This window comes from Zootoca vivipara, chromosome 4 (genome assembly GCF_963506605.1).
Source record: "Zootoca vivipara chromosome 4, rZooViv1.1, whole genome shotgun sequence".
NCBI classification, from domain to species: domain Eukaryota; kingdom Metazoa; phylum Chordata; class Lepidosauria; order Squamata; family Lacertidae; genus Zootoca; species Zootoca vivipara.
The window spans coordinates 64,855,128-64,879,223 of NC_083279.1; the positions used below are offsets into that span (position 1 = coordinate 64,855,128).

The window sequence follows — 24,096 nt, forward strand, 5'->3', positions numbered from 1 at the left end:
CTCACAGCTTGCGAAAGCGATTCAGTGTACTCACATCCTGATTGGACATCTCCCAGTATGGTCTTTCTCCATAGGACATCACCTCCCAAAGTACAATCCCATAGCTCCACGCATCACTGGCTGATGTGAATTTACGGTAAGCAATGGCTTCTGGAGATGTCCATCGGATTGGAATCTTGCCTCCCTACAAACACAAAGCATTGTATAAAGTAGCAATAATGACTCAGGCAGTGGGATGCACATTTATGCTATGGAATTTGCTACCACAAGACGTAGCGATAGCCACCAACTCTGAAGACTTCAAAAGGAAATTAGACAAAATGTTGGAGGATATGACTATGAGCAAAACTTGTTCTATGAATGGTTTCAACATCCTGAAAAGTGAAATGGACCCAGTTTGAGTGTAGCTTGTAAAAAGAATTTGCAGTGGTGTAGGTAACTTTTTATTTATTTACACTGTCTCTTGACAGTTTTACAACAAATACGTTTTCAAATGTTTGCACAAATTTTAAAAAAATATTTTTTAAAATAAATGCAATTGAAAATGCACATAGCAACAATGAAAGAATACATAAAACCAACAGGGAGTCTATCTATCTAATTCCAAAATCCCTGAGAGAACAAAAAAGTCTTCCAGCTTCTGAAAAGAAATCAGAAACATCAAGATTTCTTGTGGGAACACACTTCATAACTCCAGGACCACATGAGAAAAAGCAATGGTGCCCTTATTTCCCTAGAGGCCATAACTTGGAGCAGGACCACACTGGCAAATACTAAATTAGTGTAGTAATCTCATGTAATTGATGTCATTGCCTGATGCTGTTTACTTGTTTATGTCACAGGGATTCCTGCCAGAAAAAGAACATGGTATGGAAACCAACGTCTGATTGTTCTTTATTCCATTGGAAAACACATAAACCCCAATTTCACCTGCCAGGCCTAGATGGTGCTCTTTTAATTTTATTTTAATCTCTGTTGTTAACATTTAGCTATTTTATGCTTTTATGTTGCATTTTACATTTAAAATGTTTTTGTTTTTATTGCAAGCAATCCATAAACTTTGCATTATGGGGCTGCATACACATTTTGCTTTAAATAACCGAATGAATAAATTATGTAGGACTGTCACAAAACAGCCACTAATATGTTGTTATTACTTTGGGCATCTTTTTCAGCGCTTTATGGATCTGCTGACATTTTATCTCCATTTTGATAGACATTGATTGCCATTGTATACACATTTACCTAGGACTTACAGCTGAATAGGTATGCATAGGATTCCAATCTTAAGCATGATTAGGTTCCATAATACATATTTTTTGAACCAAATCTCACCGGATGGCATTTGGCATGAGGACAGAACTATGCAAGCGTGGCTCGCCCTGCAGGGTAGAGCTGTAGTAATAGCCTCCTGCCAGCAGCATGCCTGTTGCTTACTGGAAGAGGCAAGGTGGTAGCGAGGTCGGTGCCAGGGGGAATCACTGTATCTGCAGCACTGCTGCTGGGAGGCTATTTTGCAGTACTGTCCCACTAGGTGAGCCATTCCTGAAAAGCATGTTCTCCAATTAGGGAGAGTGCGGGTTGCGGAAGGGTTAAAAGTCATCGCTTGGGTTGGGGATGGTGTTGGTAGAGAGGGAGGGAGTGTGATAGGACCATCCTGAGCTGCTGGGGTAAAAAGCATGTAGCAATTTTTGATTGGCAGGGACTGACCCTTAAAACCTCAGCGTCCAGCAGTTAGTTTCACTTTTGCAAAGTGCTTCGGATCTCCCTCCCTCCCACCCACCTCCTTCTTTCTAATGGTTAGCCTGACATTGCTTTACCTTTCATGGGATCGCTTGCTTTGCAAGGGCCCAGTAGGAATTTTGCCATTTGGCTGATTGGCTGTTGCCATTGGTTTTTGCCTACTGCTTAGCAAATTGTCACAACTTGTTAGTTTGGCGGTTAGGCATTGGTTAATAATTCTGGTTGGTGGAGGGGTTTGGCATGGAGGTGCCTACCCCTCATTAAAATGCTGCTCCACATAGAAGTATTATGTTAAAGGAATCCTGGGGCTCCGGGGCTCTTGTCCATACACCTCTGCAACGGGCGGGGCTGGGGCCATTACAGAGCACGAGCCTTGGGGAGCATTTCTGGTCGAGGGGAGAGTGCCTGGACACAGCTACCTCATCTCCCATGGGGTGTTTACTTCCCTATTTGGCTAGGGAAGTCGGAGCTGATCTGTCCCAGGCAGGGGACAGATGGATTAACCAATGCCTAAGCCAACACTCACATTTAATTGTATTTAAATAAAGTTGTGGCCAAATTTAATTTAATGCCAAAACCCAAACTAAAATTCTGTGTGTGGTGTGAGTTATTTAGGGGGAGGGATGTCTGGCAACCTCATCACGTAAGCATGTATGCAGCCTTGAGCTTCTTGGAGAAATTGTGTCGAAAGAAAGAAAGAAAGAAAGAAAGAAAGAAAGAAAGAAAGAAAGAAAGAAAGAAAGAAAGAAGATTGTAAAGGCCCAAAGGAGCAGAATTATGTGTTTCTAAAACCTTCAACACTGGCATTTGTGAAACTGGCAGGGTGGTTAAACGGCATTAAAGTATATATATTTTCTTACCTGCCTGGGCAGATCCTTTCCTTTTTTAATCTCTTCATCAACTCTTCATCACCAAGCCAGAAATGTAAGAATATTGGAGGAAGTGTATAGTCATACTGAACAGTCTTAGACAGAATAGAACTGTCGTGGTCATGTATGTGTGTGTGCCCTCCCTCCCTCTTTAAACATAAATGATCTTGTTGAAGAGCCACTATGTGAAATTTGACTCTCAAACACTTCAGGATTCCTAGTAATCATTCACAAATCACCAGACTCACCCTTGTTGTGTAGGCAGCTTCTGGATCATCCTCCAGAACACGGGAGAGGCCAAAATCTGAGACCTTGCATACCAGGTTACTGTTGATGAGGATGTTGCGGGCAGCCAGGTCACGGTGGACATAACCCATATCTGACAAGTACTTCATGCCAGATGCAATTCCTCGGAGCATCCCCACTAGCTGGATGACTGTGAACTGAGCATCATGTTTCTGTAAGACATTTACAACAGCCTTTCAGATCTTCGACACACCCAGGACCTGTATCCACACACATTCTATCAAAGTCACTGGGAACCTGCCTTGTGAAAATGCTTTTCCAAAACTCAGTGCTTATAATGAAAATAAACCTGTCCTAGTATGAGACATGGGTAATCTCATCTGTCCTTTTATTATTGCACAGTTTTATATGAGTTCAGACTATATAGCTCCCTTTGGGCTGATTTCCCCCCACTCCGGTTGACTGTGGGGGCCTAATTTCACCAAAAAAACTTAATTCTCTACTCCAAGTTAAGCAGATACACAGGAAGGCAGACAAAATATGATTATAAACATATATAATGGATTCAAATGGGCACATTCTATCTGTGACTCGATATTATTTTTCACAGTATAATACAATTTCATTCTTTTCTTCTGGCGAAATGCAGTAGGTGCACATATTTCCTTGTTGCCAGGTATCATGCGTCAGTCTTACAGGGGGTGGGGGCTGCCTGAAATCCTGGACAGCTGCTGCCAGTCATTGTAGACAATACCCTGACTGAGTACAAGATGTTCCTATGTTCCTATGATTCCTTAGGAGACAAGCAGTAGACTCATATCCTTATGACATTTTTACATATATGCAACCAACCTTTACTGTGGTAGCCATTACTCTGAAATTCTACCAATAATGGTACAGTCACACTGATTCATAAAGCCTGGGGCATCACCACAGAATAAACAGGGTACTTACTCTCAGGAAGCTATCCAAAGAGCCATTTTCCATATATTCAGTAACAATCATGACAGGTTTACCTGGGGGAAAAATATTAAGCACAATCACTTTGTAGGATAAGCAGCCTCATAACCAAAATGCTTAAGTCTAATTAATGCCTGCATGAAGGGGTTAATCCCATAGAGCAGGCACCCCCAAACTTTGGCCCTCCAGATGTTTTGGACTACAATTCCCATCTTCCCTGACCACTGGTCCTGTTAGCTAGGGATCATGGGAGTTGTAGGCCAAAACATCTGGAGGGCCGCAGTTTGGGGATGCCTGCCATAGAGCAAGCTGTCCTGCCAGGCTTATCTAGGTTACTCCTTTCAACTTGAATGGAAGGAAGTCAAGCCTATGGTTCCCCTCAGCCTAACATGCAAAGCCACTCGTGTGTTCCTATAGAAATAATTAGGAACTTGCACCATTTTGGAACTAACCTAAGACTTGCTGCCTGTGTTTTCTGACTACTGGATGGGAAAGCACATGAATCTGACCTTTGGAGAGACTACGTAAAGAATTTTTAACTTACCAAACATGTGGTCTTTTTTCTATGCTAAAGGAAGAGGGGAACTTTGGAAGGAACTTAGAAGGGCATATTTTCAAGGTCTAGGAGCCTATGTTGGCACTCCATGTTTTGTTATTTTAAATCTCTACTGCAGTTTTCTTACCAAACCTGAATCTTAATCATCTAGGGAATTACATTTTTATACCTAATTTTTCTTTCCCAGCCAACACACTCAATGCCAGAAAAGTCAATCAAGCAATGCAAACAAACTGTGAAAGACTCAATGGATATGTACCATATTGGCCCGAATATAAGCCACACCCAAATATAAGCAGCACCTTTAAAATTCGGGGGGGGGGGGGAGAGAGAGACAATACCCGAGTATAAGCCACTCCCTTAAAATCCTGCAGGCACTCACACGTGTTCCGTTTTACCGTATGTCTGTTTCATAAGAGCCAATTTTTGTAAGGTTGCGAATTTAAGCTACACTTTAACTTTTCATGGTCGGAATTTGGGGGAAAAAGTGAGGCTTATATTCAGGCCAATACAATACTTTTCCCTGTTGTTTGCTTGTTTTGTAACACAATAGCATCTTTAATAAAAACCAATTCAAAACAACAACAACAACAACAACAACAACAACAACAACAACAACAACAATGTAAAGGGTTAACAAGAGAAAAGTTAAGTTCTACAAAATACAAGAGAGCTGTATTATGGTAAAACGGCTAATAGCATTTGGTGTTTGATCAGCGCATGCTATCTCGTTCTAAAAGCATTCTCCAAACAGAAGAGGGACATAAACAGGTAAAGGTAAGGTAAAGAACCCCTAGACGGTTAAGTACAGTCAAAGGCGACTATGCAGTTGCGGCTCTCATCTCACTTTCAGGCCGAGGGAGCTGGTGTTGGTCCACAGACAGTTTTCCGGGTCATGTGGCCAGCATGACTAAACTTCTACTGGTGCACGGAGGACCGTGACGAGTGCCAGAGTGCACAGAAATCCTGTTTACCTTTCCGCCGCAGCGGTACCTATTTCTCTGCTTGCACTGGTATGCTTTCGAACTGCTCGGTTGGCAGGAACAGGGACATAGCAACGGGAGCTCACCCCATCGTGGGGATTCGAACTGCCGACCTTCTGATTAGCAAGCCGAAGAAGCTCAGTGGTTTAGACCACAGCGCCACCCGTGTCCCATCAACAGGAATGGTTGCATGGCTAGCTATATGGTTTAGTGCAGGGGTGGGCCTGAGGATGGCATGAAGCGCTCAGCCTAATTTCATTCAGCTGCAGAAAGCCTGGAAGGAGAGGAAGAAGGCAAGGAAGGGAACAGAAGGGGGAAACTAAAATCGATGGAGCAATGGCAGCAGGAAACAGTTCTGAGCTCTGGAGACACAGGGATCTGCATTGTACTGAGCAAGACTGAGAACTGATCCATCTAGCTCAGTGCTGTCTACACTGAAAGACAGCAGCTCTCCAGGGTTTCAGGCAGAGTCTATTCCTGGAGGTGCAGGGATTTGACATACGGGACCCCTTACCACCACCACCTCACCCAGCAGTTCAATCATATGGGAAATTGGTTCTCATGGGGGGGGGGGAGGTTCCCATGCTTGGTTTGCTGCAAACATGTTCAACTTGAAGGTTCTCCCAGCGGCGTAGGAAGCCGCTTGGGCACCCGGAGCGGCAAACATGATGTGCACCCGGGGCGGGGTGCTGCTACGTAGCGCGCATGCACAGCATCGCTACGTATGACATATGCATCGCTATGTACAATGTATGCATTGCTACGTGCAACGCTGCGCATGCGTGCTATGTAGCAGGGTGCCGCCGGCGGCGCACACGCTGCTCCCCAAAAGACAGAGCTAGGAGCGGGCTGCCCCCTCCGCTCCCCCCTTGCTATGCCCCTGGGTTCTCCTACACTTTTTATGAAGCTGCTGCTACTGAACACTGTCAGTGACAGAATGCTAGGTTAACGTGACCTATTGGTCTGAAGCAATATGGCAACTCTGACCTCCTATTATAGCAAGGCTATATGCAATTGCCTTTCATTTTGGGTCTCATGAAGGCAGATACAATATTAGCATTTCAGAAGATAATCACAACAAAGGACTATATATTTATATGAATCTATTTTATCTTCTGTCCTAGCAGATCGGTGCAAATCATCACAATTATCATGGATAAAGCAAACTTGTCACCACAGGGCTCAAAGGCCAACATCTTAATCCTAAACACATTTACTTGCAAGTGAATCCTATTGATTTCAAGACAATTTACTTCCAATTAAGAATGCTTAGGATCATAAAATGAGCCAGGGGGACAAGAGGCCAGACAACACCAGCAGGAGAGCAAACAATAGGGGAATATTTGACAATATATTAACATACACAAGAAACACACAGATGGATGGGGATGAATCACAACCATTGCTCATAATTATAGATTTCTCCATGCTTGTTTTCGTCTGAAATTGCCACTTCACTGCTGAAATTTCCTATAGGAAATTTTTCCATCAGTAGCCCACTGTATATAACCCTAACATATACTTCACTCTTTGGGCAAAGGGGGGCAAGTGTCCTGTACAGAAAATGACAAGGGAGTATGGTGGCAGAATACCACCCTGCTTTCCTGTGACTAAGCCTCTTCTGTGTCCTATAAGCATGGGACGCCTTTGCCCGGCGGCACTGTGGCCCGTAGATTGCAGCAAAATCCTAGGCAAGGTTTTGCCCAGTATTCTTTCTGTGTGATGGGCTCATGGGAAAAATCTGCCCCATGAGCCCTTGCTGAAAAGGGGAGGGGAAAGCCTAGATAAGGCTGCTCCCCCTGGAGCTCATAGCCATTTTGCTTTGAGAGCTTCCAGCCCACCCACCCTCGGGGTAGAGCCTTCACTGGGAAATTTTGGGTCACTGGTTGACAGGGTATTTTTCCACCTTTCCCTCAGTGAAAATTATGGCATCCCTTTTTTAGGAGGAATAACATTGTTTGTATGAAGGCGGAAATGGCATTGGTCAGAGGGGCCAGAGGGGAGGATTGACCACAGCAAACCCAAGCATGCGTTCAGTATCTGCCTAGTTGAAATCTGCACCCTGGTCCTCCAGTGAGACCTTGCTTGCTTGGCTTGTACCATGACAAGGTTCAACACTGGCCAACTCCCATCATACAGGTTTGGAGTGATCCAAACCCAGCAAATCCATTCCATCAACACGGGGCTTGCGGAATGATGAACTGATCCTGGGACCCAATGCCATGCCAACCCTTGCCCTGCCTGCTGCTATCAATAAAGATTGGGCCTGATTTTCCCCCATCACCGTTGTACAGTCTGGTTATTTTGCTGTTCTCGTGGGTCACATAAAGTGCTTGCCTGGACAATTAGCTAATCGCAAATATACTACATTTAATTATCACAAGCATTAAGTAGTTCAGGAGTAGCAGGTCTTACTCAGGACCCTAACAGCCTTTCCACTGCCTAATGGCAATTGGACACAGTTCTTTCATGTGTCCTTTGTAACGAAACACTGCCATGCTTATGCTCCAATGAATCTTTACAAAGCTCAGTCTTTCAGATCTTTCTGGTCAGGTCTGACATGAGTTATGGCTTGGGAACCAGGAAAAACCCCACTAGATAATCCACTTAGCAACTGCTTTAACTCCTTAGGGATAATGCCACCCCCCTCCATGGCTTTCCATAATCAATAAATACATGGCATAATACAGCATAATGTTCATTCAGTTAATTATTAATAACCATATTACAGCTGCAAATAATTCACAAGCTACCAGAATTATGGGCTCGTTCGGCATTACAGGACTACGCTGGCGGTGCACAATTTCCATTTTATAAATGGCTACGGACCTATTTAGTCTGAGGTATCCCTACTAAGACAGACCTATAGTCAAAAGTTAAATCACTGTCGTGTAAACTGCCATGCGCATTCTATGCTATGCGAACAAAAGAATGTTCACCATCTTTCAGAGGTATTGTAAGGGCATTGAAGCCATAGATTGCCATACTTCATATCATTTTTATGGGATCTCATATTTTAATAAAATAATTAATATCAGAGAGAGGATTTCAATGTCATGTGCAGGTAATTTTGTGTGGTATTTAAAATGCAGTCAAACCAACAATTCACGTTTTGCTAGACAGGCACACGCTAGGGGCTGAAGCTCACAGAATTTTCCTCTAAGTTTGCTAGAGACAACTCCATTAGAAGACACTCCCACTGTGCCCTGACAGGGAAAATGCATAGCTATATATCTTCTCTTACCTGCCCAGGCACATCCTCTCCTTTTTCACCTTTTCCTCAGCTCTTCACCACCAAACCAGAAATGTGAGAACATCTGCTAAATCTGAGCTCCAAAGCTCAACTACATTTAAGCTAGACGTAAGTATGTACTTGTAACCAAATTACCATTTTATTTTATTTTCAAATATATTTATTGATTTTATAAAACTGAGAAAAAACATATAAAACACACAAAAAAATCACATAAAACACAAAATACAAAAAGAAAAAAAAGCAACAACCATATTTATCACTCATGTATCCTAACATTGTTGACTTCCTCAAGTCCCTCCTTTCTGCTTTTCATTGTATATCATCCTTAGTAATTTCTATATCATACTTCAATCAAATTACCATTTTAAACCTGCCTGAAGAAAGCTGCTGTTATCTGTTACTCTTCCACAAGTATTCTGTGAGAACAAATGTTATTTATACATTTTACAAGATTGTTTGTGTGATTATTGTTTTAAGGGGGAGAAAAGGGAGAAATACCAGGAAAATCCAGTCTGCTTTAAAGCATTTGATCTCCCTCCCATCACCATGTGCTGTTCTGAGGGTGTTCCCAACCCCCTAAAGCCAATTTCAGGGGGCATGGGGGGGGAGAGTCCCATTGCACAAGCAGAAGTACTTGCATTTGGCTTCTGCTGACAGGACTCATTAGTCGTTTCCTGCTCTCAGGTCTCAGCTAGACTGGTAAAGAAAAAACAATTTATATGTGTTGTATGTGTGATGTAACATTGTGCCATCAGCTGGCAATGTGGAGTCCTGTTTTTCTCTACCTGTTTACCCTGTTTAAATTTACAATGCTTTAAACTGAAATGGTTTTTTTATGTGTCTGGATCTAGCCACAGTTAAGCCTCCATGTCATCTTCTTTTATTCAGATAAAAACATGGATGTTATTTCATAATATTGCTCCCCAGTCTCAAAACTCAACAAACTATTTCATTCCAATGACGATAAAAACTGGATTCAGACCTTTGAATAGATTTCATTGCACATTCACAGAATTATCTTTAGCCTCAACAGCAATCTGTTTATAAGATGCATGATAATAGAGAAACTATTAAATGAGGTAAAAGTGACTCTAAACGCAGAGCTGGCCCAAATAGGGAGCAGAATAAGACCACCATGCCTATAATGTTTTACTGTAGAGGAGGACCGCAATGGTCCATCCTCAGAGTGAGGTACGTAAGCAGTGAAGATGAGATAAAGGGGCAGCAGAAAAGCTTCTACCACTAATGCGGTGGCAAAAAAGTCAAGGGAGGAGGGAAGGAAGAACAGGTGGTTTGATAGGCAGAAGGGGGAAGAAGTAGGATAGTGCCACTGCTTGATGGAAGGCATAGCTAGCTGGAAGCCCCAATGAACAGGAGCATGCTTAAAAGGATGTGAGGATACACCACTAACATTTGCTACAGTGCCATACTTGTTTCCTCTAATAGCCAATTCCGTGGACTGAATGCCTATCAGTTTGCACATGGAACAGAACCACCTACAAGTAAGGCAGTAGCTTTGACATACAGAGGTGACACCCTTGCTAGGCAGAATCAAACGAACGAATGAAAACTCAACCATACTGGCTGACATGAAGCCATGAATGTACAAAGTCTTGATGGCAGTTGAGAGGCAATGGGTGAGGAGAGGGGAGACTAAGGGTTTAATGCTGTACTCACCAAGGGCATAAACCACACAGAATCAATGGGGCTTACTTCAAGTAGACTTATATAGGGGAAGGAAGAAAAAGTGTCCTTTATCCATTCTCCACCCATAAACCCCACTCATCTACCCCCATACCGAGAGGCTTAAACAGTACAACAAGGCTCCTATTCCATGTTCCTGTCTGGAATATTCCTCTAGGGGAATGGCTATAGACAGAAAGACTTTGTTATAGGTCCCACGTGTCTTAGTATGTTTCAAAACTCTAAATAAAAAGAAACTGAGTGGAACATTGTACGTTTGGTAGCAAGCAATGCTTATGAGATGAATTTATGCAACAAGTAAAAGCTAAAGTTGCCTGGTTACAATCTGAATGTTTCCATATTGATAATGTGCCAGTAGTCTAAAATCAGGAAATAAGCAAAAGCCTTTCAAATCAATAGACGTACATTTCCTGCCTTATTTATCCTGTTCTGAAGAGAAATTCTCACTAACACTGAGCTGGAAATGTATGTGCAATTCGAAACATATGCTCCAAAGAAAACCTACATTTAAAAAATAATAATGAAACATTATGTGTTAATTTATCAAAATGCAGCCATTTACACGATAACAACTTGTGTCAACAGTGTTTCTAAAATTTATACTAAATTGCTACAAACTGCTGTAAATTATTAGTAAACTAAGGAGAACATGTGTGTTGGCTATTAGGGCTGCTGCCTATAGGACACCCTAGAGACCAGTGTGGAAGGAAAGTTCACCACAGAAACAAATATGTTTCAGGGGAATAATTCAGTGCTGGAAGAATGGTCGGGGGTCTTATTTCGCCCATACACCTTATCACATCTCTAGTGAGTAATAAGAGACACTGTCCCCAAACAGTGAATATGTGCCTCTGGGTTCCAGTAGGGTTTCTTACAGACATTTGCCATGCAAGAGGTCAGGAATTAGTCCATATGAGCCTATCAGCATGAATAGTCAGTTCCTTTCTAAGGCCCATCCATCAAATTTTGGTTTGCCATGTAGTGGTCCCAATGCCTATTTATCATGTGCTTTGTATATTTTGAAAGGTATGCTTGGCAGACTCCTTTCAAAAAGAACACCCATGGATAATATACAAACTTGAACTATTTTCTTGAACTATGTCCAGCTTACCTTTAAGCTCTACATAATTGCTAGTAAAATAGAATTCAAAAGCACTGGAGAATTTTTCATTGTACCATATCGATGCAGGAAGAAATAATCTATTAAGTATTTGCCATCTTACTGATAATGCAAAACATGTATCTGAATTGCCTTCTTGAAAGCAGTAAGAACATTTATAGTAATAATGTCAACAATGGCCAAAAACATTTCCCCTCAATAATGTGTTGTGTTATATGACTTAGCTGATACAGTGGTACCTCAGTTTATGAACACAATTGGTTCCGGAAGTCTGTTCATAAACTGAAGCGTTCATAAACTGAAGCGAACCTTCCCATTGAAAGTAATGGAAAGTGGATTAATCCGTTCCAGACAGTCCGCAGAGCACTTAAACTGAAGCGTTCATAAACTGAAGCAAACTTTCCCATTGAAAGTAATGGAAAGTGGATTAATCCGTTCCAGAAGGGTCCGCGGAGTACTTAAACTGAAATGTTCATAAACTGAAGCATGGGTGTAATTGGTTCCGGAAGTCTGTTCATAAACTGAAGAGTTCATAAACTGAAGCGAACTTTCCCATTGAAAGTAATGGAAAATGAATTAATCCGTTCCAGATGGGTCCGCGGCGTTCATAAACCGAAAATTCATAAACCGAGGTGTTCATAAACCGAGGTTCCACTGTATATATTCTAAACAACTCTGGATTGTAATGTGCTAAGGCCTTTTGTGGTGGTGAAGCATCGGGTAGTGATTAGCTGGCCTGCCATGATGTCATGGAGTGTTCATAAATGTTCTAACTGCTGAAGAAAATGACACTATGAATAATAGAATGTTTGCAAAAAGTCCAAGTGAAAAATCACTTTGATTGAGGGGGAAATCTACTTGCAATCTAGTCCTAACTCAGACTTTTGGGAGCAAATTACACCACCACAGCATTTGTCATTGCAAAATTTGCACATTATTATTATTATTATTATTATTATTATTATTATTATTCCTTTGTTGGACATTGTTACCCACAAGGTAGTAAACAATGACCACAAATTTGAGTCATTTACAATTTACAGTTCTTTCTGTCAACAAAAAGCTCCTGGGACAAGAAATATCCCAAGAAAATCAACTTGATTTTACACGTGGGTTGCTCTTGTTCATGGGTAGGCAAACTAAGGCCCGGGAGCCAGATCCGGCCCAATCACCTTCTAATTCCAGCCCGCGGACGGTCCAGAAATCAGCATGTTTTTACATGAGTAGAATGTGTCCTTTTATTTAAAATGCATCTGTAGGTTATTTGTGGGGCATAGGAATTTGTTCATTTTTTTTCCTTCAGAATATAGTCCGGCCCCCCACAAGGTCTGAGGGACAGTAGACCGGCCCCCTGCTGAAAATGTTTGCTTACCCCTGAACAATGTTCCACCCAATGTAATGTGTTGGGGTACCAAGAAAAAACTGATGTGGCATTATAGTGCCCAGAGAGTTTTCTTTTTTAATAAATTCCCGGGACTTATTATAGAATTATAGAATTGTCCATTATAGAATTATAGAATTGTCAAGTTGGAAGAGAATCTGAGGGTCATCTTGTCCCATCCCCTGCAATTCAGGGATCTTGGCTTAAGCATCCATGACAGATGGCCCTCCAACCTCTGCTTAAAAACCTCCAAGGAATGAGTGTCCACAAATTCCCGAGGAAGTCTTTTCGACTATCGGAAAACTCTTATCGACAGAAAGTTCCTCCTGATGTTTAATGCATTCCAGACTAAGCAAAGATGTTCTTAGCATATCTAGTATAAACATCCAATTTGGATAGGGTAAGCATAAAAAGTTTTAAAACCTTTTGAATTTCCCCCCTTCTTTCTTTCTTTTTTTTAAAAAAATGAAATTGTCATCTGCATTGTGATAGCAATATTTATATGGGATTCCATTTTATCCTAATCAATTTATCAATGCTATTCTTGGCCATTTCAAGGCAGGAACTAATATTTGCCCACTTTGTACTGTTCTTATGACGCCTAAAATACATATGAAATACCATGCAATAAATAATGAAATTAAGCTTTTACATGGACCAATTATTGCCACATGGTTTTTTGCTGCCTAATTGTGGCTATCCAAATATCTGCCAGATGCTGACACCATGAGGTAATGTGCAGTATGGTTTTGCAAGCGCAGCCAGAATGCCTGCAGCTGTTTAAGAGCAATCACTCTCAGCACAGATCCCGGTATTTTCTAATCTTGAATGACAACTGCAAAGCATTATCATCATTATCACCACAGGAGGGTGTATAGCACACAGAATTCTCCAAAACTATAAGAGAATGAAAGACTATGGGTTCCTGTAGTATATATTTAACTATTCCAGAAGTTTAAAGACGGTTGCGTAGCCCCTTAAGATGTATAATACTGCTTCTACATTACTGCCCTGGTATTTAGGAGTCATTCTGACTTATAAGTAAGGGACACGGGTGGCACTGTGGGTTAAACCACTGAGCCTAGGGCTTGCCGATCAGAAGGTTGGCGGTTTGAATCCCCGCGATGGGGTGAGCTCCCATTGCTCGGTCCCTGCTCCTGTCAACCTAGCAGTTCGAAAGCACGTCAAAGTGCAAGTAGATAAATAGGTACTGCTCCAGCGGGAAGGTAAATGGTGTTTCCCTGCGCTGCTCTGGTTTGCCAGAAGCGGCTTTGTCATGCTGGCCACATGACCTGGAAGCTGTACCCTGGCTCCCTCTGCCAATAAAGCGAGATGAGCACCGCAACCCCAGAATCGGTCACGACTGGACCTAATGGTTTACATTTTTATGACTTATAAGCATCCTATAAGTAAGACTAGCAAAATTTAATTTGATGTGTATACGTAGTTCAATGAAAATTTACTCATGCTTAACTAAACCGTTAAAGATTTCTGGAGAATATATTACTGTTCTGTTAAGGGCTTTATATACCCATGGTAATACCTTGAGCAAATCGAGAACTGGCCCTGTAACAAATTGAGAACTGGTGTAGATCAGTGGTCAGGCAGACAATCTAGGTGCCACATGGCTCCTGAAAACTACCAGTAGGTTACAGATAGCCATCCGACCTCTGCTTAAAAGCCTCCAAGGAATGAGAGTGTACCACCTACAAAGGGAGCCCTTTCCACTGTCAAAACAGCTCTTACTGTCATAAAGTTCTTCCTGTTGTTTAGTCTTTTCTTGTCACTTCAGATCCTGCCCCCTCCAGAGCAGGAGAAAACATGCTGCCTCCATCTTCCATGTGACACCCCATCAGATATTAGATGGCTACCCAATCTCCTCTCAGTCTCCTCTTTTCCAGCCTCAACCGTTCCTCATAAGGCTGGGTTTCCAGACCCTTGATCACTTGCACATGTTCCAGCTTGTTAATATCCTTCATAAATTGTGATGCACAGAATTGGACACAGGACTCCAGGTATGGTCTGACCAGGCAGAATGGAGTGGGACTATGACTTCCCTTGAGCTGGACACTATACTTCTGTTGATGCAGCCTAGAATAGGGATTTTTTTTTTTTTGCTGCTACACCACACTGTTGACTCATGCTAAGCTTCTGGTTTACTAAGACCCCTAGAACCTTACATTTGTCCCCAAATGTAGCTCTGCACATTGCCTGAACAGAAGCAGGAGCCAAGCTACATTGATCTTACCAGGAAGAAAAAACTTTGTTTGCTGATCAGAATCTCTGTCTCACAGCACTGCAGAGGAATGAAGATTCCAATAAGCAAGCAAAATTTCTTTTTCTGCCACCGTGTCTCTTGCTAGACAGAGTAGAGACACTTATATCATACTTAGCCTGTCTCTATTCTTTCTAGCAAGAGGCACAGTGTGTGCCTGTAACCTGCATCACTGGCGGATGAAGACTTTTTGGAGCCCGGGGCAGCACTGTGGTCGTGCACCCAGGGGCGGCGCCCCATGCAGCGTGCATGCGTGGCATTGCAGCACACAGTGCATGCGCAGGAAGCATGTGATGCATGCGCAGTGCACGGCGGCTCCACACATGCTGCACAGCGGATCCGTGCGGCGCTGGGGATGTTTGCTGGCGGCTCTGCTGCGTAGCGGGGCCTCTCCGCAATGGCGGTCGCACCACGGAAGTGCAAGTCGTCGTCGGTGGAGAGGGGGCGCTGCCCCCCCCCAGAGTGGAGCATGGGGCGCCCCACCCTCTCGCCCCTCCCTCTCACCCCTCCCTTGATATGTCCCTGACCTGCATAACAAAAGCAAGAGTAAAGCCATGTGGATCTTATCCTTTGTTGATCGGAATCTGCCTGCCTCAGCAGGGAAACTTCTTGTTATGCTGGGTCTGCCTCTAGCAAGAGGCAGGGGGCTTGAGTCTTGCAGATTGTGCAGGCAGAAAGCAGCTTTTAATGCAAAGTAAAGCCCTTTAGTCTGCAACTTCAGCTGAGAGGGGGCAGGGGCTCATGCCTTGCAGACAGGGAAGGTAGAAAACAGCCATTTGCTTTGCAGTACAGTGGTACCTCTGGTTACGAACTTTATTCATTCCAGAAGTTCGTTCGTAAGCAGAAACCGTTCTTATCTTGAGGCATGCTTTCGCTAATGGGGTTTCCAGCTGCACGCATGTCTCCAGTGCACGATTTTCACTCACATCCTGGGGCAAAGTTCGCAACCACGAGCATCTACTTCCGGGTTAGCAGAGCTTGTAACCCGAAGCATTTGCAAGCAGGACAGTTCGTAACCAGAGGTATTACTGTAAGTGTAAAGTTCTGCAAGGCCAGCTGGACAGTGCATTCTCGATATATTACAGGGTGAAATAATATGAAACCTTTATCGCGGTAAGAGTCAAAATATCGATTTATCGATTTATCGTCCACCCCTACCTAGGACTAGGCAGCTAAGAGAATTCTGGATATCTTAGGAATTACATTTCTCATAAACCTTTCATACCTTGCCTACAGGCCATAGATTTTCGAATTACTCCCTGTGGGTGCAAATCAGATGAGCAGTTTCTGAGAGTTTTAATAAAAAGTCATTGGCCACAGAAAGATGACATTTGCAGCTTATGAATGTGATTTTCCACCACTTGATTCAAAGATCAACTTCTTTTGAGGCATATTAAGGCAAACCCTTTCCATGACAGTCACAGGAGGAGGGCTTTAAGAGTCTTCCATACAATCTTCTATACACTATCTGCAGTATGCTATACAACACACACAAGCAGACTTTAAGTATTTCTACAAGTTTCTTCATACTTCATATAATCCAAAGCGTTTTCTTCAAATACAGAAACTCAGGTAAATCTATTCAACTTTCAGCTCAAATAATTCCCCTGCCTTTTTTGAAGTTTGTTTGTTTGTTTTTTGCAATTTATTCATTCTCAATTACATCTGTTTAGACTTAGGGGTAGGTTGACCTTTTCAGCATGTGGGCCACATTGCCTTGTGCAGAGCCTTTTGGGGTCCACATGCCAGAGGTAGGCATGGCCAGAGGCAAATATTGGCAAAGCAATGGGTGTGGTTATTTCCTTTGCATATTCTAGCTGCACAAAAGTTTTACAGTGGTACCTCGGTTTAAGAACAGCCCTGTTTACAAACTACGGGAAGTAGTGTCCCGGTTTGCGAACTTTACTCAGTCTAAGAACAGAATCCGAACGGTGGAAGGGCACTGGCAGTGGGAGGCCTCATTAGGGAAAGTGCACCTTGGTTTAAGAATGGTTTCAGTTTAAGAACAGACTTCAAGAATGGATAAAGTTTGTAAACTGAGGTGCCACTGTACATGTATTGCTATCCTTTGCCAGGCAAGCAAGAAGCATTAAAACAATTTGAGGACACATTTATGGCAGGAGCAGGCACAGCAGGTCTGGTGGGAGAAAAATTGGGTTGTGGGGGTGTCATGACCTCGGGAGAGTTCCCATGAGCCATATAGAAAGAGAGGAATCAATGGTGACACTTTGCACCGGTGCCTGAGATTCCTAATTCCTATAGTAGACAATAGTTCTTACTTTTAGTGACAACTCCTTCTAATCGAATGATGTTGGGGTGATCAAACTGTCCCATGATGCTTGCCTCTCCAAGGAAATCTCTTCTCTGCTTATCCGTGTAACCAACCTTCAGAGTTTTGATTGCCACTGAGATTTCTTTTTTAGAAGGAAGTTTTAGGCGACCACTGCACACTTCTCCAAACTCGCCTGTCAATAAAAACAAAATAGAAGGGAAACACTTTTTTTCATTTCATAGCTCAGGACAAAACATTAACCAACTTTGAAAACTGCACTTTAATTGGCATTGAAAAACTGACATTTTCACCACTATGGATCCCATAACATGTGGTTCCCAACCAGTCACTCCTCCAAGCACTAACAAAAGTGAAACCGTCTTTACTTCAGCAGTGTGGTGGCCTCATTCACTTTCAGGTAATCACCCTGAGACTGTTTCAACAACAAGGCATCTTCAGCAAGCCTTTTCCAAAATATGCTTGACCGTTTCACATTGTTCAGTTCCTCTTCTTCAAAACTATGGCACTGACAACTAAACTGCCTTACAGTAATGTTCTTCAGCAAAAACAGAATTTTCACACAGCTTCTGTGGTACGGTCATTTTGTTAAAGTTTTGCGAAAGTTTTATTTCACAATGATCATGCCAAGTGACAAATGACGTTATGCAATAGATGAAGAAATAGACACTTTGACCTATGGCACGACTTGTCTTAATTCCAGGTTAGGAATTGATAGCTATTTGATAAAGACCTCACAATCTTGGCCAACAACTCAAGGAAGTGAAACCATTCCATCGCCTGAATAATAGCAGCCAGTGCTTCCATAGTTTAGTTACAATTCAGTCAGTGCTGTGCTTTCCTTACAGGAATGAAATCTACAGCCAAAGACCAGTAATTCTTCACCCATTGCTATCATCCCTGGACAGGAAGTGTCATCAACAGATGAGATTTCTGTTGTGCTGTATGTAAATATCTATATGTGACTAATTTAGTCACATAGGTCATGAAGAACACGGGCCATGTGACAGTGTGACAATTTTTCATCTTGACAAATTCACATAGAATTTTAACAATTGTCTTCAAAAGCCAGTATCTCCGCTATAGCCTACTGCTGACATTGCTAAGAAGTGATAACGTGGGCTGGCATTGAAGTGGTATAGGAGAGCCTAGCACACACTGCATTGCATTATATTTTCTTTTTGTTTGGTTGTAGGTCACAAAGGGCCATTCAGCTTGAAAATGAGCTTTTGGGATTATTATTTTTTTAAACTGACTATTTAGAGATCCTAACAGGCATTCAAGAAACTATACAGGCTGCAACAAGGATTCTGATGAATAAAAATCTGACCTCTACAAGAATCCACATCTGCCAGCATGCTTTACTCAAGGCAAACAGCAGTTCTATTCAAATATTAGCATTAGGTCGATACTGTTAGGACTCCATGAGAGCAGAAAATCAAAGCATGACACCAGAGGAGCAAAAAACCCACTTTGCAATAAATCTTGTGAAGGCTTGATGTTGTATTTTCTTTAGCTTTTTCTCTCCTTTCTTTCTCTCCCTATGTATCTTAATGGTTGTAACAGCTATAAGCTGCTGATCTCTTACACCTACATTGTGTGACAGCCAGAGGAACTTTTATTTATCATTTGAGCAAATGCGGTTATTAAACCTGTCTATGAATTCTTTGCCTGAGAACACAGTCAGAAGTGTCCACTGTGTGTGTGTGTACGTATAGTCTGATTTTCAGGGAGAAATGCTATGTTTTTGTTCCATTCCCCCTACATTATTTTGCAGCTTATGTAAAATATAGATTGCCCTGAAAAATAACAACATGCTCCAAGCTATAGTGTTGTTGTTAAGCTGTGCAGGCTATTAGGTTGATTTTCAGAAGTGGCTCAGACTCCCCAATGCAGTGCTCTCCAGCTGTTTTGAAGTGTAACTCCCACCAACCTAAACTGGCTGGGACTGGTGGGTGCTGCTTCCTCTGCCACAGCACTAGTCCAAGTACTTCTCCCATCCCTTTTAATGTGCAATAAATATCTCTGGATAGTTTTGTGGGATTTCTCCTTTTAGCCGAAAACCAGCAACACTGTAATGCTCTTTCCACAGCTAGAGATTGTGAAACGGCTCTGCAGCGCTGCCACTCATCATTTAAAAGGCTAAAACAGGTACAAGGAGATAACTGAGTGGGACATGGTTTGTGAGAGCACTTCCTGGCTTTTTGTGTTGTTGTTTCAAGGCGACATGGTGTTTCTCCTGCTACTGAACCTACTATGCCTTGCTGGAAGCATGGGGATAGCAAAAATCATTCCCCTTCTCTATCTCCCCCCCCCCCCATGTAAATGCTCATGGCCTCATTATTTTTCACTAGTTGTGGGCACCATATCCTGTTAGGAAGAAATGTTATCTGATGCTTTTTTAAAGTTATATTTTCAGAAACAAATTTAGGCTTAGTAGTAACTCACAGGTTACTGCTAAAAGTCTGAAAAACATATAGATATCTTGAATTTAAAACTGGACAGAGTCTTCACTCAGGGTCTGTCTTTTTACATTTTTCTTTTCTTTCAGATCATTATACTGTACATGCTTCTGTTTTTCTTATCGCAACCCTCATCAGGAACCCCACACAATGATTCAGTCTTCCAGCAATATGGTAGGAGCCGTAAGCCAGGGTCTTTCACAAAAGCCCATCTCCGCAGCTGACTTTCCATCTATCAGGAGAGATATCTCAACTTCCACTCCCAAATTCATTAAACATGGAAAACTGAGCACTATGTCTTCATTCTGTTACCTAACGGTGCCTTGATGTTCAGGTCCTCTTACCAAATGGTTGATGAATTCAAATCCTACATACTGCAATTGTGTAAGCAATTCAAGCTATAATTAGGTGAAGAGGGATTAATGGAGTCCTAAATTAAGTCAGTAAGCCATGTTGATAGTAAAACATGTGCATTGAGAAAACCTAGCAAGATTAAGATACGGAGGAAGAAGAGCAGAAGTAAACCCAGCCTAGAACTGGGGAAATTGCTGATTTGGATAGAACCAAATAATAGAAGAAGAAGAAGATTTAGCCAATTGTGCTTTGCAAGAGTGAGAGCCTTACATTTCTGCCTATCTGGCATGCCTTTTACACTTCCAGTTGTCTCAGACATCTCATTTGAATATGACATACATGTTTAAAACACAAGCCACTTAAGTGTGAACTTAGTAACTGATATGTCATACAAAATCTGGAGATTGACGTGACCTGGCCATAGTGCATTGGGTTTTATACATGTACACACAACTGGGATGGCATGCTCACACACAGCTGTCAGGGGCATCAGAGATGGGAAAATGCACCACATGAATGGCAGGAAAGGTTTGTGATCAGGTAAGTGTATAATCCGATGCAGCCTGCTCTCTGTCAAGCTCAGGTCTTCATTTGTGAATGAGAATTATGTACTACCAAGCTGTTGTGAAGTTAGGTGACAAAAGAAAATCATTGGTATTTTATTGCTGCTTTGGGCATAGTACGTTCGATAACAAGATATAATAATTTTATTTTTATTATTATTATTATTATTATTATTATTATTATTCAACCATTCAAACAGGCACGTTGTTCACTCCAGATAGCTTACAATGGATTTCCTTAGGGGGAAAACCCACGAGGCTTTAATTTCATTTCAAATCACATGCACAGCAGGGGTTGAACTTTGTTTTCAATTTGGACTGTCTGGAAATAGAAGGATACAGATAGATATTACTGGAAGAGCTTTACATGATTTAAATCTACTCAGGGGACACTGGACATTTCTATTAATTTAGGCACTTGCCTCAATCAATTGCATTTTGTTGAGAATTTGCAAACAGATGAGTTGTAGATGCAATTGTTTCCTCCTCTTAGTTAGGTATGCTCTAAATCATAACTCTGCTATGCACAGAGCCCTCCGTGACATTCCATTTCCTGTTCAGATAAGACAAATGTCTCATGTAAGCTTAAACATTTTGTGCTGAAGCCCTCATTAATGAGAGCCAGGTAATTCATCCCCGCTAGGCTCAATAGCTCTGGAGCTCAGACTGTTAAGCCTTAATTCAGAACAGTATTCAAGGAAGCATTGGTTAAGACTAGCTATTTAAAGGACTATACAGTCATACCTCGGAAGCTGAACATAATCCAATCTGTTTGACTTCTGAAATGTTCGCCTTCCAAAGCGTGGCTTCTGATTGGCTTCAGGAAGCTCCTGCAGCCAATCGGAAGCTGCAGAAGTCCCGCTGGACATTTCACTTTTGAAAGAATGTTTGAAAACACGCACTTCCGGTTTTCGATCGTTTGGGAGCTGAAACGTTCGATTCCCAAGGCGTTTGAGAGTCAAGGTACGACTGTATAAGCATAAGATGATATTTTACAGGACATGCTAATTCAAGAAGAAGACAGTGCCCCACAGATGATAAGAGGCACCAAACACATCGTGCCAAATTATGACTCCTCGTGGACCATCATTCAATTTTAAGAACCTAGGCCAAGAGATTTTCCAAATATAGGGGGGGGGGGAAATGAAGCAAATAGCCTGTTAAATGATGTGTGTACAATCTTTGGATTAACATAAAATTTTGAAAAATTAATGGAAGTTAACTTTCTAAATATGTCCATTGTTTTCTGTTAATACAAATAAAAGCTTAAATACTGACACCCCAATAGAATAATAACTAAGTAGACTTGGTCTATCATTTAAAATAGTTAGGTAAACAACCAGCCCTTGTTTCCAAGTCTATCTGACAGATAATCAACGTTTGTCTTTTAAAATACATTATTTAACCTCATATCTATATTTATATCTACATTCCATACCCTTCAACATGCACCAGAGTAAAACCAGGATGCCCAGCTTTCGGGGATGCACTCCTATGTGAGTCACGTGACTCATGTGAGAGCACAGCCCCCCAAATGTGCATCTTTCAGGGATGCGATCTTACAGGAGCCAGGTGACTTGTGTGAGAGCACAGCCCCTAAAAACGGGGTGTCCCACTTAATCGGGACAGTTGAGGCGTATTTCATTCTGTATATCCTCCAATAACTCAGGGCAACATAATTCATTTCTTTCTTCTCGCCCTTTTATCCTCACAATAGAGTTAGTCCCATGGTATTTATAAGCCACAGGAAGCCTGATGTTCACTTATATGGAACTGATAAGGGTTGATGATGAACGTAAAGATAGTATGGTCGTACCTTGGAAATTGAACAGCTTAGTTCCCAAACGTTTTGGCTCCCAAACGTCGCAAACCTAGAAGTGACCTTTCCGGTTTGCAAACTACTTTTGGAAGCCGAATATGCAATGGGGTTTCTGCTGCTTCCAATTGGCTGCAGGAGCTTTCTGCAGCCAATCAGAAGCTGTGCCTTGGTTTCCAAATGTTTTGGAAGTCAAACGGACTTCCAGAATGGATTGCGTTTAACTTCCAAGGCATGACTGTAGTAGTAAGGAGCATGTTTACACAGATCAGTCCAGGTTTTTACAATAACTTTACAATAACTTTAAGGCATTGCTTTGCTCTTCTGACTCTGGTGCACATTGCAGGCATGCATTTCAGTGGACAGATGGTGGGAGGCAGGCCCCATTGCCACATCTGCCCACACGTTCACTACTGGTGCCCAAAGAAGCGCAAACACATGAAGTCGGGCTCTGAGTACAGGCTCTTTAAGAAAAAGTCAGAGGAGCCACATTCACCTTACAATGCACACCAAGATTCAAAACAGAGGGGCAGGTGAAAGCAAAAAGGCAAGTGAAAAGGTGTGTTTTGAGTACCCTGTGGATAAATTAAAGCATACAACTTCCTGTCCCAATAAATATGTGCAGAAAGAAAACTGGAATTGGAGGAGGAGCAGAGCGAGATACACATGCCTTGCTTGGCAACTTCCAACTCTCCCTTTGACAACAAGGGCAGACACACATTAGGAATTTGATTTAGAAAAACAAAAGCTCTGCCTCATAGGTTCTAAAAGTGCATGATGCAGCGAACTCCATGTACAACATTCCAGATTAAAAATCAGAAATAATGGATGGAAATTAGGCACTTGAAATAAAATGTATTTTCCAGTGCTATGGTGTCCTTTAAAACAGCGATGGAAACGCTTCATATGCCCTCTCATGTTTCTATGGTTTGTGTTCATGGGGTTACTTTGAAAAGCACCTGAACCATAAAACACTTTAAAAGCACCTTTTCATGTCTCGAGCACTAGGGAGTGGAATGCCTTGGAGTGGGGGAAATGGAATCCCTGTTGTAAATCCAAACTGTATAAACACAGATTACAAGGTATGTCTGCCCTCATTTTAATTAGAGATTGCACAGCAGTTTACTTTGCTGATTTGATTGTCAGTTGTAAAAATGACCCATAGCACCCATTGTTAAGCACTCATTAAAGTATCATTTTAATTCATTTTAAATGCTTTAAAAACATTTTAAAGCTTTTAGGATGAAATGGTTTTAGCATTTACTGCTGTATAATTAACTGCTAAGAATTACAAACAGCTGTTGTAACCCTTATCAGGACCCTGAGAAGTGGTACTAGTTAGCAGAGGCAGATGGGATTGACGAGGATCGTTAGAAGAGATTCTTTCAGTATCGGACAAGAATCTCTTGCAGAAAATAGTCCGAACCAAGGAGTCTACACTACACCTGTGAACTTTATCAGCAAGGAACAAGACATTCAAGGGAAACTGCCAGCAGTCTTACAAATATGTTATCAGTC

The 24,096-nt window shown here is 41.9% G+C and overlaps 1 protein-coding gene across 2 annotated transcripts in view; it reads right to left on the reverse strand.

The window, feature by feature from the left end:
• Positions 1 to 24,096, reverse strand: part of EPHA3 (EPH receptor A3) — a 218,221-nt gene that overhangs the window by 16,922 nt on the left and 177,203 nt on the right. For both annotated transcript variants that reach the window (XM_035116807.2, XM_035116806.2), the window contains exons 11-14: positions 17,373 to 17,558; positions 3,813 to 3,874; positions 2,861 to 3,070; positions 35 to 184 (exon numbers count right to left, since the gene is read on the reverse strand). In XM_035116807.2, the coding sequence (XP_034972698.2) occupies positions 35 to 184; positions 2,861 to 3,070; positions 3,813 to 3,874; positions 17,373 to 17,558 (608 nt within the window). The remainder of the gene's footprint in view (positions 1 to 34; positions 185 to 2,860; positions 3,071 to 3,812; positions 3,875 to 17,372; positions 17,559 to 24,096) is intronic.